This window comes from Chelonia mydas, chromosome 1 (assembly GCF_015237465.2).
Source record: "Chelonia mydas isolate rCheMyd1 chromosome 1, rCheMyd1.pri.v2, whole genome shotgun sequence".
NCBI lineage: Eukaryota > Metazoa > Chordata > Testudines > Cheloniidae > Chelonia > Chelonia mydas.
In genome coordinates this window covers 232,240,736-232,254,464 of record NC_057849.1, presented here as the reverse complement: position 1 = coordinate 232,254,464, position 13,729 = coordinate 232,240,736, and the positions used below count along the sequence as shown (strand labels likewise).

Below are 13,729 nucleotides of genomic sequence, written 5' to 3'. Positions count from 1 at the left end.
GGGGATGGGGGTGACTCGTGGGCATTTTTTAACTCCCGGGGTTGAAACTACTGTGACCCTGCCCGCGCTGCAAACAACCGGGGAGCGTTGCCTCTGAGGCCGTCCCGGGACAGGATTCAGCAGACCCCAGCCTCGAACCCCGGCCCTCGCTCACGCCTGACCCTGCCCCCCGCAGCGGCCTCCGCCTCCAAAATGCCGTCAACGTCACGTGTGCGGAAATATTGGGAGGGCGGCACCGCTAACGCGAAGGGACAAAGTTTGAGCTCCGCCCCGCACCGTACCCAGAGCTTCCCCCTCCCTCTGTTATTGCCAGATCCAGGCGTCGAGATGGCGGCTCCCGTCCCCGTGCGGGGCCGGTTTGTGGTGGTGGGAGGGGGGATTGCGGGAGTCACCTGCGCCGAGCGGGTAGGTATCGCTCCGCGAGCGCCCGCGACACCCAACCCTTTCCGCGGGCCCCCAACCGGCCACTCAGTGCGGCGCGCGCGACACCCTTCCACCCGCCTCAGCCGCGCACACAGCCCCCCTCACCTGTGCACCCCCCTTCCGCTGGGCACCCCCCTCAGCCGTGCACACAGCCCCCCTCACCTCTACACCCCCCTTCCCCTGGGCACCCCCCTCAGCCGTGCACACAGCCCCCCTCACCTCTACACCCCCCTTCCCCTGGGCATCCCCCTCAGCCGCGCACACAGCCCCCCTCACCTGTACACCCCCCTTCCGCTGGGCACCCGCCTCAGCCGTGCACACAGCCCCCCTCACCTCTACACCCCCCTTCCCCTGGGCACCCCCCTCAGCCGTGCACACAGCCCCCCTCACCTCTACACCCCCCTTCCCCTGGGCATCCCCCTCAGCCGCGCACACAGCCCCCCTCACCTGTACACCCCCCTTCCCCTGGGCACCCCCCTCAGCCGCGCACACAGCCCCCCTCACCTGTACACCCCCCTTCCCCTGGGCACCCGCCTCAGCCGTGCACACAGCCCCCCTCGCCTCTACACCCCCCTTCCTCTGGGCACCCGCCTCAGCCGTGCACGCAGCCCCTCTCACCTGTGCACCCCACCTTCCCCTAGGCACCCCCCTCAGCCGCGCACACAGCCCCCCTCACCTGTACACCCCCCTTCCCCTGGGCACCCGCCTCAGCCGCGCACACAGCCCCCCTCACCTGTACACCCCCCTTCCCCTGGGCACCCCCCTCAGCCGTGCACACAGCCCCCCTCACCTCTACACCCCCCTTCCCCTGGGCACCCCCCTCAGCCGCGCACACAGCCCCCCTCACCTGTACACCCCCCTTCCCCTGGGCACCCCCCTCAGCCGTGCACACAGCCCCCCTCACCTCTACACCCCCCTTCCCCTGGGCACCCCCCTCAGCCGTGCACACAGCCCCCCTCACCTGTACACCCCCCTTCCGCTGGGCACCCGCCTCAGCCGTGCACACAGCCCCCCTCGCCTCTACACCCCCCTTCCTCTGGGCACCCGCCTCAGCCGTGCACGCAGCCCCTCTCACCTGTGCACCCCACCTTCCCCTAGGCACCCCCCTCAGCCGCGCACACAGCCCCCCTCACCTGTACACCCCCCTTCCCCTGGGCACCCGCCTCAGCCGCGCACACAGCCCCCCTCACCTGTACACCCCCCTTCCGCTGGGCACCCGCCTCAGCCGTGCACGCAGCCCCTCTCACCTGTGCACCCCACCTTCCCCTAGGCACCCCCCTCAGCCATGCACACAGCCCCCCTCGCCTCTACACCCCCCTTCCCCTGGGCACCCGCCTCAGCCGTGCACGCAGCCCCTCTCACCTGTGCACCCCACCTTCCCCTAGGCACCCCCCTCAGCCATGCACACAGCCCCCCTCGCCTCTACACCCCCCTTCCCCTGGGCACCCACCTCAGCCGTGCACACAGCCCCTCTCACCTCTACACCCCCTTCCCCTGGGCACACCCCTCAGCCGCGCACACAGCCCCTCTCACCTCTACACCCCCCTTCCCCTGGGCACCCGCCTCAGCCGTGCACACAGCCCGTCTCACCTGTACACCCCCCTTCCGCTGGGCACCCCCCTCAGCCGCGCACACAGCCCCCCTCACCTCTACACCCCCCTTCCCCTGGGCACCCCCCTCAGCCGCGCACACAGCCCCTCTCACCTGTACACCCCCCTTCCTCCGGGCACCCACCTCAGCCGTGCACACAGCCCCTCTCACCTCTACACCCCCTTCCCCTGGGCACACCCCTCAGCCGCGCACACAGCCCCTCTCACCTCTACACCCCCCTTCCCCTGGGCACCCGCCTCAGCCGCGCACACAGCCCCCCTCACCTGTACACCCCCCTTCCGCTGGGCACCCGCCTCAGCCGTGCACGCAGCCCCTCTCACCTCTACACCCCCCTTCCGCTGGGCACCCGCCTCAGCTGTGCACGCAGCCCCCCTCACCTCTACACCCCCCTTCCGCTGGGCACCCGCCTCAGCTGTGCACGCAGCCCCCCTCACCTCTACACCCCCCTTCCCCTGGGCACCCCCCTCAGCCGTGCACACAGCCCCCCTCACCTCTACACCCCCCTTCCCCTGGGCATCCCCCTCAGCCGCGCACACAGCCCCCCTCACCTGTACACCCCCCTTCCCCTGGGCACCCCCCTCAGCCGTGCACACAGCCCCTCTCACCTCTGCACCCCCCTTCCCCTGGGCACCCGCCTCAGCCGTGCACGCAGCCCCCCTCACCTCTACACCCCCCTTCCGCTGGGCACCCGCCTCAGCCGTGCACGTAGCCCCCCTCACCTCTACACGCCCCTTCCCCGGGCACCCCCTCAGCCGTGCACACAGCCCCTCTCACCTCTGCACCCCCCTTCCCCTGGGCACCCGCCTCAGCCGTGCACACAGCCCATCTCACCTCTGCACCCCCCTTCCCCTGGGCACCCCCCTCAGCCGTGCACGCAGCCCGTCTCACCTCTGCACCCCCCTTCCCCTGGGCACCCGCCTCAGCCGCGCACACAGCCCGTCTCACCTCTGCACCCCCCTTCCCCTGGGCACCCGCCTCAGCCGTGCACGCAGCCCCTCTCACCTCTGCACCCCCCTTCCCCTGGGCACCCGCCTCAGCCGTGCACACAGGCCCTCTCACCTCTACACCCCCCTTCCCCTGGGCACCCACCTCAGCCGTGCACACAGCCCCTCTCACCTCTACACCCCCCTCCCCCTGGGCACCCCCCTCAGCTGTTCACGCAGCCCCTCTCACCTCTACACCCCCCTTCCCCTGGGCACCCCCCTCAGCTGTGCACGCAGCCCCTCTCACATCTACACCCCCTTTCCTCTGGGTACCCCCCTCAGCTGTGCACACACCCTCCGTCACCAGTACACAGACCCCATCTGAGGAAACCCACAGATGTGCATACAGCCCTCCTACACCTGTGCAACCCCCACTGTTGTGCATACCCTCCCACCCACCTGTGCACCCTCTACAGAGCTGTGCACATAGTCTCCCTCACCTGTGCACCCCCACAGCTGTTCATACTGCCCCCACACTTGTGTCCCAAAATGATGTTTGCTTTTTTTTTGCTACAGTGTTTCATTGTTGATTCATATTAATTTTATGATCCACTGTAGCCCCCAGATCCTTTTCTGCAGTACTCTTAGGAGTCATTTCCTATTTTGTACTTGTGCAGTTGATTATTCCTGTCTAAGTGCAGTACTTTGAATTGGACCTTCCTAAATTTCATCCTGTTTATTTCAGATAATTTTTTCCAGTTTGTCAAAATGATTTTAAATTCTAATCCTGTCCTCAAAAGCACTTGCAGCTCCTCCCAGCTTGGTATTGTACACAAACTTTATAAGTGTACTCTCTATGCCATTATCCAAATCATTTTATGAATATATTGAATAGTGTGGGATCCAGGACAGGGCCCTACAGGACCCCACTCCATATGCCCCTCCCGCTTGACTCTGAACCATTGATGATTACTTTCTGAGTATGGTTTTCCAACCAGTTCTGCACCCACCTTATTATAAGTTTATCTAGGCTATATTTCCCTAGTTCGTTTATCAGAACATGAGAGCAGCATCAAAAGCCTTACTAAAGTTCAGATATAAACATCTACAGCTTTCTCCCATATGCAAGGCTTGTTGCCTTCTCAAAGAAGGATAGTAGGTTGGTTTGATATGATTTGTTATTGACAAATCCAGGTTGACTGTTACTTATCACCTCTCTGAAAACATCTGCTCATTGTGCAGCAGCAGGTTAAAAAAAAAAAAAAAAAGTTACCCTGAGGAAAGGGTTAGAAAATAAGACAGAAAATATCATAATGCCACTATATAAATCCATGGTACAGCCACACCTTGAATACTGTGTGCAGTTCTGATCTCCCCATCTCAGAAAGATATTAGAATCGGAAAAAGTTCAGAGAAAGACAATAAAAATGATTAGGGGTATGGAACAACTTCCATATAGGGAGAGAGTAGAAAGATTGGCACTGTTCAGCTTAGAAAAGAGATGACTAAGGGAGATAAGATAGATATGTAAAATCACGAATGGTGTGGAGAAAGTGAAAAAGGAAGTGTTATTTAACACTTCATATAACACAAGAACAAAGCATCACCCAATGAAATTAATAGGCAGCAGGTTTAAAACAAACACAAGGAAGTACTTTTGCATACAACACACAGTCAGTATGTGGAACTCGTTGCCAGGAGATGTGAAGGCCAAAAGTGTAGGTGGGTTCAAAAAATAAATAGATGAGTTCATGGAGGATAGGTCCATCCATGGCTATTAGCCAAGATGATCAGGGATGCAGCCCCATTCTCTGGGTGACCCTAAGTCTCTGACTTCCAGAAGCTGGGACAGGATGACAGGATGAGACTTGCCAATTGCCTTGTTCGCTTCGTTCCCTCTGAAGCACCTGGCAGTGACCACTGTCAGAAGACAGGATACTGGTCTAGATAGTCCGTTGGTCTGATCCAGTATGGCCATTTTTATGTTTTTATTATCTTCTAGTTGCTTTCAAACTGATTGTTTGATTATTTGCTTCATTAACTTTCTGAGTACCAAAGTTAAACTGACTGGTCTATAATTCTCTGGGTTGTCCTTATTCCCCTTTTTATAGGTAGGTACTATATTTGCCCTTTTCCAGTCCTCTAGGATCTCTCCTGTCCTGTTCTCAGACATAGAATCATAGAATATCAGGGTTGGAAGGGACCCCAGAAGGTCATCTAGTCCAACCCCCTGCTCGAAGCAGGACCAAGTCCCAGTTAAATCATCCCAGCCAGGGCTTTGTCAAGCCTGACCTTAAAAACCTCTAAGGAAGGAGATTCTACCACCTCCCTAGGTAACGCATTCCAGCGTTTCACCACCCTCTTAGTGAAAAAGTTTTTCCTAATATCCAATCTAAACCTCCCCCATTGCAACTTGAGACCATTACTCCTCGTTCTGTCATCTGCTACCATTGAGAACAGTCTAGAGCCATCCTCTTTGGAACCCCCTTTCAGGTAGTTGAAAGCAGCTATCAAATCCCCCCTCATTCTTCTCTTCTGCAGACTAAACAATCCCAGCTCCCTCAGCCTCTCCTCATAAGTCATGTGCTCTAGACCCCTAATCATTTTTGTTGCCCTTCGCTGGACTCTCTCCAATTTATCCACATCCTTCTTGTAGTGTGGGGCCCAAAACTGGACACAGTACTCCAGATGAGGCCTCACCAGTGTCGAATAGAGGGGAACGATCACGTCCCTCGATCTGCTCGCTATGCCCCTACTTATATATCCCAAAATGCCATTGGCCTTCTTGGCAACAAGGGCACACTGCTGACTCATATCCAGCTTCTCGTCCACTGTCACCCCTAGGTCCTTTTCCGCAGAACTGCTGCCTAGCCATTCGGTCCCTAGTCTGTAGCTGTGCATTGGATTCTTCCATCCTAAGTGCAGGACCCTGCACTTATCCTTATTGAACCTCATCAGATTTCTTTTGGCCCAATCCTCCAATTTGTCTAGGTCCTTCTGTATCCTATCCCTCCCCTCCAGCGTATCTACCTCTCCTTCCAGTTTAGTATCATCCGCAAATTTGCTGAGAGTGCAATCCACACCATCCTCCAGATCATTTATGAAGATATTGAACAAAACCGGCCCCAGGACCGACCCCTGGGGCACTCCACTTGACACTGGCTGCCAACTAGACATGGAGCCATTGATCACTACCCGTTGAGCCCGACAATCTAGCCAGCTTTCTACCCACCTTATAGTGCATTCATCCAGCCCATACTTCCTTAACTTGCTGACAAGAATACTGTGGGAGACCGTGTCAAAAGCTTTGCTAAAGTCAAGAAACATAACATAACATAATCGTTAATGGCTCAGAGATCTCTTCAGATAGTTACAAAAGTATCCACCAGAGGCTGTTCACTCTTAAAAGTGTGATTCCTGTCAAAAGCTCTCCACAAAGAGACATACAGAAGAAGTTGTAATGGCAGTAACCGGTTTATCATTTGTGTTTGGTCATTTGTGGTGTCTAATATTTTCTTTTCCTTTTTTTAATACTAAAATATCCCTGGTTAATAACCGTGATTATTTTGCTTAGTCTTGCTCATGGAGCCCTTAACGTACCTGTGACTAAATAGTGGGAGCCACACCGCTAAGTTGACAGTAAGAGAAACAAATAATAAGAGTTGGCCCACCATTTTTTATTTCTTGAAACTAAATAATTGTAGTAATCTTTAAAATAAAATTACTTAGCATCCAACAATTTAAAATTATCCCTTTCAACCCTACCTGCCCTTAGTCAATAATAAATGTAGTGAATTGCATGAGAATTTATACTGCACTTAGAAGAGGTGAGATCTGAACATCTGGGCTCCTTGTTCCTTGCTAAGGGAACTGTCCCCGACGTAAGCAAGCCCATGTGCCTCTCCCTCTCTTTGTAACAGGCTACATTCTTGCTGCGGCACAGGTTTTGTCATCAAATTAAAAATCTGTGTTTCAGATGAACGCACAAACTTGCTGTTACCACTTTAAAGTACTTTTATTTAAAAACTTGCCATTTCACTTACCCAGAGATCGTACTCTAGGAACCTGTGTTACGGAAACAATGATGTATGGAAATTTAAACCAGATCTGTGATTGTATCTTTCTGCTAGAGGGACTACAGAAGGCAGTGAGCCTCCCTGGCAAAAATAACCAAAACATAAATTTTTAAACAGCTTAATTATATAACCAGTACATCAAAAAATCCATAATTAGCCAAAGATTAATCCATTTTCCATAAAACTCACTCAGATTCCAGGTATTCACCGTTCTTTCTACTGTCAAAAGTGTTTAACACAATCTTAACTGAGTTACCACTGTCCACTGATAATTGGGCTCCATGCATACGGGCTCTTCAGATCTCAGTTTGTGTGACTTTACACCTCCCAATTTGGCTAGTGTGATGATATGAAGGATCGTCTTGTGGTTAGGCATTCATGCCATGATGTGAGTCTTATAGAAATGTCTGTAAATAAATAAAGCCCTGGACCTGGGAGTCAGGTTCACTTCCATTATATCACCCAAGCCAAGTTTACCCTTCTGTAAAATGGAGGTAATATTTGCCTACGTCTCTGGGTTTTACAAGACTAAAATCCTTAATATGATAACTTTTGTTTTTTTTTGTACTGTTATTGTCTTATTTAAAGTCAAATTCCACTGACAGCTGTGTTCACTCATCATGCTCTCTTTCTTTACAAGCTGGCTACAGAATTTCCATCAGAAGATATTGTCTTAGTAACTGCTTCTCCAGTTATAAAAGCAGTAACAAATTTCAAACAGGTAAGAGAGAGTCTTAATTTTTGTTGTGTGTAGGCGTCTATAAAAGTTACTAGAGCATTTACTCAGTAGAGATAATTTAGGGCCTGACCCTGCAAATGCTTATGCATATGGTTTCATTCTCTTGCCCTTTTTCCCCCTCTCTCCCTGGCTCCCAGTCCCAGTCTGCTTGTCCGACCTATTCCAGCTTCCTTCTCAAGCTCTCGTGCTCCCAATCTCAGACTCCATTCCCCCATCCTGGCTCCGTGTCACCATCTCCATGCCCAGCCAGTCCCAGTTTCTCTCCCCTGTGCTCTTCTAGTCGTAGTCTCACCAGACTCCTTTCCCAATCTACTACTTTCCCACCCCCTGGTCTGGCTTTTGCCGCCTCTGCATTTGAATCAGATGGCACCAGGGCAGCGTGGAGGAAGAAGCTAACAGAGGAGACCGCGCACCCCAGCTCGGAGCAGTCATTACAGGGAAAGTCTGACTTCACCCCCTAGCCCTGAGCTGGAGCACACTCAGTTGCTTTGTTGGAATAGATTATGCAGAGTTTGGTCACAGGTAGGAGCTATGAGAGAATGGATTATGCTCAGTTGCTGTGTGGAGATGGCATGAGTGTTAGACCAGTCTGCACTAGGAGCTGTGAAAGACTCAAGCATGCTCAGTGAAGATGGAATCTTCAGAGATTTTAGCTGTGAATCTCATTCACTTTTATCACTTGGCCAAATTTGGGCATGTTTTCACAGCAAAATGCATATTCCTGACACAAAGGCCACCGCCTGCCAAATTTCAAGTCCCTGCTCACAGCATAGGGGTCATAGATCTGTTCAAAGAAAAGGTCACCAGAATATTTTAATGTGGGCAAAACAGCATATATTTTTTCTAGCCTTGTTCTCAAAAACAACTGAACTGACTAAAAATTTTCCAAATAAATTTAGGCTAAGGCCCAGCATGGATTGTTGCAGCCCAAATGAATTTAGTTTTGCAAAGTTATAAGCAACTGGAAACAGTCTTAAAATGACAGGTTTCAGAGTAGCAGCCATGTTAGTCTGTATTCGCAAAAAGAAAAGGAGTATTTGTGCACCTTAGAGACTAACAAATTTATTTGAGCATAAGCTTTCGTGAGCTCACTTCATCGGATGCATTCAGTGGAAAATACAGTGGGGAGACTTATATACACAGAGAACATGAAACAATGGGTGTTACCATACACACTGTAACGAGAGTGATCACTTAAGATGAGCTATTACCAGCAGGAGAGGGCGGGGAGGGGGAAACCTCTTAAATGGAAAGCGTAAGGCTACCTTAATAATAGATGGTTCTACCAGCCCCACTTATAATAATAGAACTTAGGTATGGGAAAGACCTGTTTGATTGTCTAGTCCAATGGTTCCCCAACCTTTCTTGTGGGAATAGCGTATTGCTATTCCCAGAAGACTGTGGCGGGCGCTGCACACCCTGCTGCCGAAATGCCGCCGAGAAGCGGCAGCAGCAAGAAGCGTTGCTGCCGAAATGCCGCCGAGAAACAGCAATACTTCTCAGTGGCATTTTGGTGGGCGGTTCTCCGGTGGCTGCGCTTGGCAGCAGCATTTCGGCAGCAGGGTGTCCTGCAGGCACACAAAAAGGCCTTGGCGGGCGCCATGGTTCCCACAGGTACTGTGTTGGGAACCACTGGTCTAGTCAGTCCTCCAAGGGGCAAATATAGTCTCAGGTGCTTCATCTAGTGTAAATTTAAATTTTCTCAAGATAGGGATTTAGAAGTCCAAGTTCCATTTTGAGTAGTAATGTACTACTGAGAGCCTTTCTCAGGAATATTTATTAACAGATTTTGTACCTAATTGCTTAATTTTAACAGCAACTTTCAAACTTGGTTGAAAGAATTTGCTGTGGGTTTGATGCTTTAAGTTTACAGACTGGGAATGAACATCTATTTTCCAATCTAAATTGAAAACTTAATAAAAGAAGAAAAACAATTAAAACATAAATGATTTCTCTCTCTCACTCTTTAAACTATAGGTCTCCAAAACACTAGAGGAGTTTGATGTTGAAGAACAACCAAGCACTATGTTAGAAAAACGGTATCCCAACATTAAAGTTATAGAGTCTGGAGTGAAAAAGTTGAAAAGTCAGGAGCATGTAAGAGAATTTTTGTTTTGCCTAATTTTCCTATGGATCCTGAAATTGAATGGGTTTAAGAAGGGATCCATTTTTCAAATGAAATATGTTATTAATATGGAATTTCTAATGATTTAAATTAATTTACCAAGATTTAGAACAGAAAAGAAATGTCACAGTTCACTTATAGTGCACTTTTAGAAGAAATGTAGACAATGGGGTAAAAAGCAATCATAGGTCATAATTCATTAGAAAAATTCAGTGGTTAGGATGGTTAGATCAAGACTCCTGATTCCTCTAATATATTGCATGGATCTTTAGAGCAGCGTAACAAAGAGGTTGATCATGAAGCCAGATATAGTAGAACTAAGATTCCTGAAAAATTCTTAAACCATTAATCGGCACTCTCTGTGAACTGTAACTTGGTTTGTTGCCAAAGAGAAACCAAAAATAGTATTGACTTTATAAATTTATAATAAATACCCACTTTTAATTCTCAGGAGAACAAAATAAATAAACCCCTACACTTTTTTCTCCGTTCTACAGCAAAAATATAGTACACACAGTCTCTCTAATCCTTGTTCAGTGTCTTACTTACAGAGTAAAGTTGGAAGGCTTTGTTTTTCACCTCAGTATTATTTGTTTACCCACACTGGAGTCAAGTCTGTGTTTTTGCTTTTATTATATGTAACTGGTATACCAGTAATTAATTCACTGTACTTAGGGTAAGGTAGTATACTCATATTCTATATGTTAGGCTGATGTATGTTCTCAGGTATAATACATTATTAAGACTGTTGTGTGTGCAATTTATTAATATGTTGTGGGTTTTGTTTTAGGGATGTCCCCTGGGATGGCCATTGTGACATTTTGGGGATCACTCAGGCCAGTAATGGGTTCGATAACCCCTGCCCTGTAACCTTGGTTGGCCTTAGTGATATGCTGCTATAGCTCAGAACCCTGACACCAGTAGCCAGACCACAGGCATAAAGGTCTCACCGTCGCTTTCATCATCCTAGTTACACCTTATAGGGTGACCCCAACAGCCCTTCTGGTCCTGAGTCTCCCCAAATCCATCCTTCCTGAGTTCTTAACTATCAGATTGTTGGACTTTGCACAGTGTCAAAGACTGGGATCTATCTGTGAATGCCGGATCCCCCTGCTTGGGTTAGGGAGCACTGTGAGAAACTGTTTAAAAGCAATAGGTAACTTTTATTAGAAAAAGGAGTTTATCTAATATGGAAGTGCAAAGCCAGAAGTTGTATCTTTGTTTATTTTCTGTGTAACTTGTATGTGTTTGCTTTTCCTTACTATTTCATCTTTGAATCTATGATTTTTCTATTATATAAACTTTTTGTTTATTTTTACAAGAACCAGTTCTCTGGTGTGCAAATTGTTTGGAGTGTATATGCTAAAATGAACTGATAATGGGGGGATGGGGGCTGTTTTTGCACCTTCAGGGGTGATGAACTAGAGGGAAAATATCTGAGTGTCTGGTAGTTAAGAACTTGGGGTGGGCGGATTTGTGGAAACTGAGAATTGGAAGGGCTGATAGAGTCACCCTGCAAGGAGTAATGAGGCAGATGGAAGCCAGGGTGAGACTTTTATGCTTGTGGGCTGGCTATTAGTGTCAGGGCTCTGAGCCCAAATAGTTTAGCATTTAGGCACTCAAGATTACAAGGCAGGTGGTGACGGATCCTTTTATGGTCTGGGTAATCCCCCCAAAAGTCACAGCCATACTGCATGTGTACATCATCTTTCATCTCAAAGGATCCCAACGCTCTCTACAAGATGTACAGAACCATTGTAATATAGCCGTCTTTGAGGTGGAGAACAGCAAATAAGATCACAAAATGTTGCATTTTAAATGTTCTGTGCTGCAGCTTGTTGAGGCTTCTTCCAGAACCTGACAATGTTGCTCTTTTAGAATTTGATCCAGTGCCTGTTGAAGTCAGTGGTACCCTTTCCATTGACTTTAATGAACTTTGGGTCAGACATTTGGTTGACCAGATGTGGCAGTATGTAGAGTTGCATCCATGGCACTTATATTCTTTGAAAGACCTGGGGGAAAAAACATTATTTTGAACACAGACCCGCAAAAGAAACTATTTATACCTCAGGCTCCCACAACAGAATTCTGTGTACATACATGTAAATTAATCACAGCCTTCCATTCTATAAAATACAGAAGTAATCTCCAATATAAAAAATAGCACTTGGACAAGGAAAGCAGTGTAGGTTTTGCCATGATATACAAGCTAGTAAACAGTCCACTGCGCAAAACAAACTCTTCCCTCAACAGCATAACAAAATACAGCGTGCCACCAAGAGGCAAGCTTTATATTTTGTCTTGTAATCTTATAGAGTTTACTATATGCAGTTTCCATTTTACTGGTTTAGGAACTCACATAGCACTGTCGTGAGCGTAGTATAAACTGCTAGATATTTACTCAGTTAGAGAGAGAGAGGACTTGCTTAGTTTTTTTTACTTTTTCCCATAGCCGGTTACAGATTTTGATACCAGCAAAATACTGTGATTTTAAGGTGTACCCTGGGTTTTCTTAGTTGACCTATATAGATGGTTTTCCTTTTTAATCTTTTAACAGAAAATTTTCACAGAAGATGGCAAACAGTGTATATATGAAAAACTTTGTCTATGTGCAGGAGCAAAACCCAAGTTAATTTTTGAAGAAAACCCATATGTATTAGGAATCCGGGATACTGACAGTGCTCAGGTAACATATTTTCATGGTTCATAAACATGTTAACATTTTGCATCCTAACCACGCACATGTGGTTAGTCACAGTGTAGCGTAAAAATTATTGTGGAATGAAATGGATAAACAAGATGTTATTCTAATATCAGAAATAAATAATAGAAACCATTGTTATACATTTTTAGAAGCAAAGTAGCAGCTCTGAAATGCCATTTAAAAATTTATTTATCTTATTTAAAAAATAAGATCTTTATTTTCAAAAACAACTCATGAATGGATAGAGAGGGTTCCCATCATGAGAACCTTCAGAATAAGCAAAATAGTAGTTTATTTTGTGCTGGTGCCAGATTGAAAATAGGGAGCAAGCTTCCCCATATTTTCTTGCTTACTACAGTATAGGTATGGCTACACCATACATTTTTTAGCCAGATTGTCATGACTCTTGGTCACCGCTGATCTGGACCAGATTCAAATAAACAGTTTAAAATGTAATGGCTTTCTGTACCATGAGCTATTCAGTCCGAGTGGATGCAGATTTTTGTTTAAAATATACTGTCCCAAGTGGGGATGATATGTTACAAAATACTGTCTTGTATTTTTTGTTTTCTGAATAGCAGCATCTCTTGTTCATTATAAGTTATGTAATTCAAGGACTTAAATTAAATTTTCTTTTTCAAAGTCTTTTCCAGGCAAACAAAACAGTCTGTGGCAAATCTAAGAACCTTACTGTTAAATCAATGTTATAAATGCAAAACAGTCTCCTTATCCTGGTCCATTTTGACTTTTTACAAGATATTGAGAGAAATAAAATTGGACTCAAACAGAACATGATTTCAATGTTGGCTTTTAAATACATTATAAAATATGGGAAGAAATGTACTTTCTTGGTTAGGACAAGGGAGAGACTCTTGGATTCCATTACAAGCTCTGCCATTTAGTCTTAACTAAATCACTTACCTTTCTCCTCCTCAGTTTATTTATCTATAAAAGCAATATAGTAAAGGCACGCTGTGGCATCCTAACAGAGGTATAGTGTCTTAATTAACTTCAATAAAATGCCTTAACATAATTAGATGTATATCATTCATAATCATTAATGTAATAATTATTAAAATTATACATTTGAGAATTTGAGAAATATTAAATTATGTAAATCAAGTTTGA

The 13,729-nt window shown here is 47.4% G+C and overlaps 1 protein-coding gene across 5 annotated transcripts in view; it reads left to right on the top strand.

Annotated features, from left to right (window-relative positions):
- The first annotated feature begins 220 nt into the window (after positions 1 to 220).
- Positions 221 to 13,729, top strand: part of PYROXD1 (pyridine nucleotide-disulphide oxidoreductase domain 1) — a 33,863-nt gene continuing 20,354 nt past the window's right edge. For 2 of the 5 annotated variants that reach the window (XM_037915910.2, XM_037915904.2), the window contains exons 1-4: positions 253 to 405; positions 7,674 to 7,754; positions 9,750 to 9,869; positions 12,455 to 12,583. In XM_037915910.2, coding sequence (XP_037771838.1) covers positions 328 to 405; positions 7,674 to 7,754; positions 9,750 to 9,869; positions 12,455 to 12,583 — 408 coding nt within the window. In that variant the 5' untranslated portion in view covers positions 253 to 327. Of the gene's footprint in view, positions 406 to 4,904; positions 4,926 to 7,673; positions 7,755 to 9,749; positions 9,870 to 12,454; positions 12,584 to 13,729 lie in introns of those variants that run through there. The other 3 variants (XM_037915901.2, XM_037915916.2, XM_037915908.2) reach the window with 3 other exon arrangements.